This window comes from Peromyscus maniculatus, chromosome 23 (genome assembly GCF_049852395.1).
Source record: "Peromyscus maniculatus bairdii isolate BWxNUB_F1_BW_parent chromosome 23, HU_Pman_BW_mat_3.1, whole genome shotgun sequence".
Lineage (NCBI taxonomy): Eukaryota > Metazoa > Chordata > Mammalia > Rodentia > Cricetidae > Peromyscus > Peromyscus maniculatus.
The window spans coordinates 60,616,293-60,622,292 of record NC_134874.1 but is presented as its reverse complement, the minus strand read 5'-3'; the positions used below and the strand labels follow the sequence as shown (position 1 = coordinate 60,622,292).

Below are 6,000 nucleotides of genomic sequence, written 5' to 3'. Positions count from 1 at the left end.
AGCCCAGCCCATTCCCCATTCCCACCTCCTCCAGATCAAGGTCTCCCCCGAGGACTGGGATCGACCTGATAGACTCAGTCCAGGCAGGTCCAGTCCCCCCCTCCCAGACCGAGCCAAGCGTCCCTGCATAAGTCCCCGGATTCAAACAGCCAACTCATGCAACAAGCCCAGGACCCGGCACCACTGCACAGCTGCCTCCCAAACAGATCAAGCCAAATGACTGTCTCACCCATTCAGAGGGCCTGATCCAGTTGGGGGCCCCTCAGCCTTTGGTTCATAGTTTGTGTGCTTCCATCCATTTGGTTATTTGTCCCTGTGCTTTATCCAACCTTGGCTTCAACAATTGAGAATACCAAATCAAATTCACAGAAAATATATTCAACAAAATTATAGAAGAAAACTTTCCCAACTTAAAGAAGGAAATGCCTATGAAGATACAAGAAGCTAATAGAACACCAAACAGACTAGACTCCCCAAAATTTCCCCTCAACACATAATAATTAATCAACTAAATGTACAGAATAAAGAAAGAATATTAAGAGCAGCCAAGGAAAAAGGCCAAGTGACCTATAAAGGTAAACCCATCAGGATAACACCCGATTTCTCAATGGAGACTTTGAAAGCCAGAAGGACCTGGACAGATGTAATGCAGACACTAAGAGACCATGGATGTCATCCCCGACTAATATACCCAGCAAAACTTTCAATCATCATAGATGGAAGGAACAAGACATTCGAAGGGTCTTTTTTTTTTTGATCCAGTCTATTTGGTGCTCTATTAGCTTCTTGTACCTTCATAGGCATTTCCTTCTTTAAGTTGGGAAAGTTTTCTTCTATGACATTGTTGAATATATTTTCTATGCCTTTCAGTTGGTATTCTTTTCTTTATTCTATCCCTATTATTCTTAGGTCTGGACTTTTCATGGTGTCCAAGATTTCCTGGATGTTTTATGTTATGACTTTTTTTTAAATTTAGTGTTTTTTTTTGACTGATGAATCTGTTTCCTCTATTGTATCTTCAATGCCAGAGATTCTCTCTTCCATCTCTTGCATCTGTTAGTTATACTTGCATCTGTAGTTCCTGTTTGTTTTCTCAGATATTCCATTTCCAGCCTTCCATCAGTTTGTGTCTTCTTTATTGCCTCTAGTTCAGTTTTCAAATCTTGGACTTTTTCATTCACCCATTTAATTGCTTTTTCTTGGCTTTCTTTAAGGGATTTACTGATTTCTTTCAATTATTTGTCTTTCCTTTGAGTTATTTAAGGGAAGTTTTCATTTCTTCTTTAAAGGCTTCTATTATCTTCTTCATGTCATTTTTAAGGTCTATTTCTTCTGCTTCTTCTGCTTGGGGATGTTCAGATCTTACTGATGTAGCACCACTAGGTTCTGATGGTGACATATTAGTCTGTATGTTGTTGACTGTATTTTTGTAGTGGTGTCTACCCATCCCTTCCTCCATTCCATGCAAGTGCTGTCTGGTTTTGAGGGAGACACTTTGGTTTGATTGATACTTTTGGTCTAATGGGAGCTCTTGGTCTAATCCAGGCTCTTGGTTGAATCTGTGCTGATGGATTTTGTGTCTCAAGGAGCAGAACTTTGTCCAATGGGCACCAGTGGGCTCTGCCTCAGGGAGCAGCTATTCCCAATGGGTGCAGAGTGGGACCTGTTTTCGGTTCCCAGTTGGTACAGGGTGGGCTTATGTCCTGGTTTTCACTGGTGTCACAGGGGGATGTTTTCTTGGGAAGGAGGTGGGGGAAGGGGCAGCTGGCTAGTCCCTGGGGATCCAATGACTTGGAGGAGAGGCACAGGGTGTTCCCCCCAGGGCCTAGGATCTAGGGACCTGGTCTGCTCAGTCCAGAGATGTGGCCTTACATGTTCCCAATTGGTTCAAGGTGGACTTGTGGCTCTGGTTTTCACTGGTGTTGCAGGGGGCTGTTCTCTTGTCTGTAATTGAATTTTGCATATGTCTATTGCCCATAAATTTATAAATAACAAGAATAGCTAAATAAAGTGAATTTTCAGCAGTTGCTTCTATTTGGAAATACATTGTATTTGAGACACAGTGAGGGGCTCTTCGAATTTGTTTAAATATATATTTCAGAAAATCTTACTGAAAAGTTAAGTAAGTTCAATTTTTACTATATTAAACTATAGGATGTTATGAAAAAGACTCAATTTATTAACCAATCAATTTTATCTAGATTGTATTTTGTTCTTCAAATATTTCAAAGAGTTTTCATCAGGTTTAACAAGAATAATGTAGCACTTTGGGAAAAAGATGCATCCTAGCAGCCCTGCACTAGAAGTCAAGATGGAGAAGACCTCCACAGCCACCATGGCCTTGTCCTTGGTGCTGTGGTAGACAGGGAGGAAGGTGACCCAGACACTGCAGAACACCAACATGCTGAATGTCAGGAACTTGGCTTCATTGAATGTGTCAGGCAGGTTCCTGGCCAGGAAAGCCAGAGTGAAACTCCCTAGGGCCAAGATCCCCAAGTATCCCAGCACACAGTAGAAAGCAGTAAGTGAGCCCTTGTTGCACAAAATGATGATGTGACTCTGTTCAGAGTGTGCATCTGCCTCAATATAGGGAGGCGAGGTTCCCAGCCAGACTCCAAGAAGAATAAGCTGGATCAGGACACAGATGGGGATGACAGAGTTATGGATGCCTGAGACAAGCAGCCTTCTCATTGTTCTTCCTGGCTTCAGGGCTCTAAAGGCCAGAATTACAGTTATAGTTTTGGCCAAAACAGTGGACAGAGCCAGAGTGAACACAAGTGAAAATGCAATTTGCTGCAATATGCAGGAGGCTGTGCTTGGGTGGCCAATGAAGAGAAAGGAACATAGAAAACAGAGGAGGAGGGAGATGAGCAGGATGAAGCTGAGCGTCCGGTTATTGGCCTTAACAATGGGTGAGTCTTGGTGTTTGAGAAAGATCCCCAAAACTACAGCTGTGCTGATCGAGAAGCACAGAGCTGTGCAGGCCAAAGCCTTGCCCAAAGAATCCTCAAAGGACAGGAATGTCACTGACTTCAGAAAGCATTTGTTTCTCTCAGGGTTTGGATACTCTTGAAGTGGGCAAGGGATACACTCCTGCTGATCTATGGGAGGAAATGAATCAACATTTAAGCTTCTATAATTATTTACATTTTGTACTTCAGCCATGAAGAGCACTGAGGTTTTGTGTATCCTTGTTCATTCTGCCTTATTATCATGTCATGAAGGACACTAACACTTTAGACATCCCCTTCCTAATGTCTGCCATGAATACCTCATGGTACACCATGTGCTGACAAGTTTATTCTTGTTTTTCTAGGGCAATGAAAATAAAAGTGTAATTTACATGTTCAACTGAAGTAAAACTGTCAAGTAATCCTTTAAAGAATTCTAAACTTAAGTCACACCAGCTTGATCAGTCTTCAGCTGCTCATGTGTGTAGTCAGAGAGATTTTTGTGACCCCACCTGCTGGCAGTAGGGACAAATCTCTCTCAATCACATCCCTCAAGTAAACACACAGAGGCTTATATTAATTATAACTAAATGGCCATTAACTCAGGCCTACCACTGACTATCTCTTACACTTAAACTCAGCCCATTTTTGTTAATCAATATGTTGCCATGTGTTCTGTGGCTTCACATGTGTGCTGTTACATGCTGCTCTCTGGACTGCGGGCTGGCCTCTGCTGACTTAGCCTTCCTCTTCCCAGAATTCTTCTTGTCAGTTTATCCTGCCTATACATCCTGCCTGGCTACTGGCCAATCAGAATTTTATTTATCAACCAATCAGAGCAACACATTCACTGCATACAGAAAGAGATTCCCCATCACAGATGCATGCCAAACCAGTCAGAAGAACAGTGATCCCCTGCTACACCAAAGGCCAAGCTAACAGCCAGAAGGACAACTTCCAACTTGAACAGGGATTCCCAACTAGACTAGAAAACTAAAGAGGAAACAGAAACCAAGAACGAAAACACCCAACCAATGAAGAGTAACTCAGAATTCAGGGAGTAGAACTAATCATTCCAAACCCAGATGCATAAATGCCAGTTTAAAAATACAATAAACAACAGCTAGAGCAATATGACCCCACAAGAGCCCATCCATCCTTTGACATCAAGACCTTAGTATTTCAACATTGCCTAAGCAAAAGAAAATGACCTTGAAACAACTTTATTGAATATGATAGAATTCCTTAAGGAGAAATGAAATACTCCTTTAAATAAATTGATGCAAAGATAATCAAAGAATAAGATGAAATGAACAAATCTCTTAAATAATATGTCAGGATAGCCAAGAATAGTGCAAGCAGGTAGCAAAAAGTATTTATGGTATGAAAATTGAAATAGAAGCAATAACAAAAATACAAACTGATGGATTTCAAGAAAAGGACAATCTGGGTGAGCAAACATGAACTACAAATACAAGCAGCACCAACATAATAAAAGAGATGCACGGTGTTGAATGCAATAGAAGTAGTTTCATTGGGCAAATAAAATAGTCAATCTAAAAACCTCTTAACACAAAACATCAAGGAAATCTGGGACACCATGAAATGACCAAATTTAGCAATAACCATAAAAGAAAAAGGAGAAGAATCTCAGCATAAAAACCTAGAAAATACATTTAACAAAATCATTGATGAAATTTTCCATTACTTAAAGAATGACATGCGTATAAAATAACAAGAAGCTTACCAAAACAACAACAACAAATAGAGTAGATCAGAAAAGAAAGTCCCCATGTCACATAATACTCAAAACACTAAATGTACAGAACAAAGAAAGACTACTAAAAGCACAAGGGAAAAATGCTAAGTAAAATATAAAGGCTAGCCTATAACAATCACACACGACTTCTCAACAGAGATTCCAAACCACAGACTTTAAAAGACAACAGATGACAGCCCAGTCTAATACACCCAGTGAAACTTTCAATCACCATAGATAGAAAAAACAAAAGTCAAATTTAAACAATACCTACCCACAAATCCAGTCTTATAGAAGGTACTGAATGGAAAACTCTAACCCAAGTTAAATAACACCCACACATACACTAGCAATAGATAATCTTTCATCAACAAAATCAAAAGAAGGAAAACACACACACACACACACACACACACACACACACACACACACACACACACACACGCACACACACACTACTATCACCAGCACCAAAAACATAATAACAACAATTACAACCACTGGCCATTAATATCTCTCAACATCAAGGGACTACATTCCCCCAATAAAAACACACGGACTGTGTTTTGTATCCATCCACCAGAATGGATACAAAATAGGATTCATACTTATGTTGTATACAAGAAACATACCTCAACATTAAAGGTAGATAGTACCTCAGAGTGAATGATTTATTACAGATTTTCCAATCAAATGGACCTAAGAAGCAAGCTGATGTACCTCTCTTAATATGTAACAGCATAGGCTCAAACCAAAGTTAATCAAAAGAGATGAAGAAGGAAGTTCATAATTGGAAAAATCCACCAGGATGACATGTCGATTTTGAATATCTATGCCTCAAATGCACATTTGTGGCATTTGTGAAAGACGCATTTCTAAAGCGTACATCACACATCGAGCCCCACACGTTAATAGTGGGAAACTTCAACACCACACTCTTGCCATTGGACAGGCCATCCGGATAGAAACTAAACAAAGAAATAATGGAATTAACAAACATTATGACTCAAATGGACCTATCAGGTATCTAAAAACATTTCACCCAAGCACAAAAGAATATGTCTTCTTCTCAGCACCTCTTAGAACCTTCTCCAAAATTGACCATATACTTGGTCATAAAGCAAATCTCTGTAGCTATAAAAATATTGAAATAACTCTCTGTATCCTATCAGACCACCATGGGTTATATGAGATAAAGCCTACAGACTTAAGAAAACTCAACAATTCTCTAAAGAATGACCACTGGGTCAAGGAAGAAATAAAGAAAGAAATGAAAGCCTTCCTAGAATT

General features: G+C 39.9%; 1 protein-coding gene across 1 annotated transcript in view; it reads right to left on the bottom strand.

The window, feature by feature from the left end:
- Positions 1-2,193: 2,193 nt before the first annotated feature.
- The window catches only part of LOC102916305 (vomeronasal type-2 receptor 116-like), a 92,436-nt gene continuing 88,629 nt past the window's right edge, over positions 2,194-6,000 (bottom strand). The window contains exon 9 of the mRNA XM_076560379.1: positions 2,194-3,101. Within this exon, the coding sequence (XP_076416494.1) occupies positions 2,194-3,101 (908 nt within the window). The remainder of the gene's footprint in view (positions 3,102-6,000) is intronic.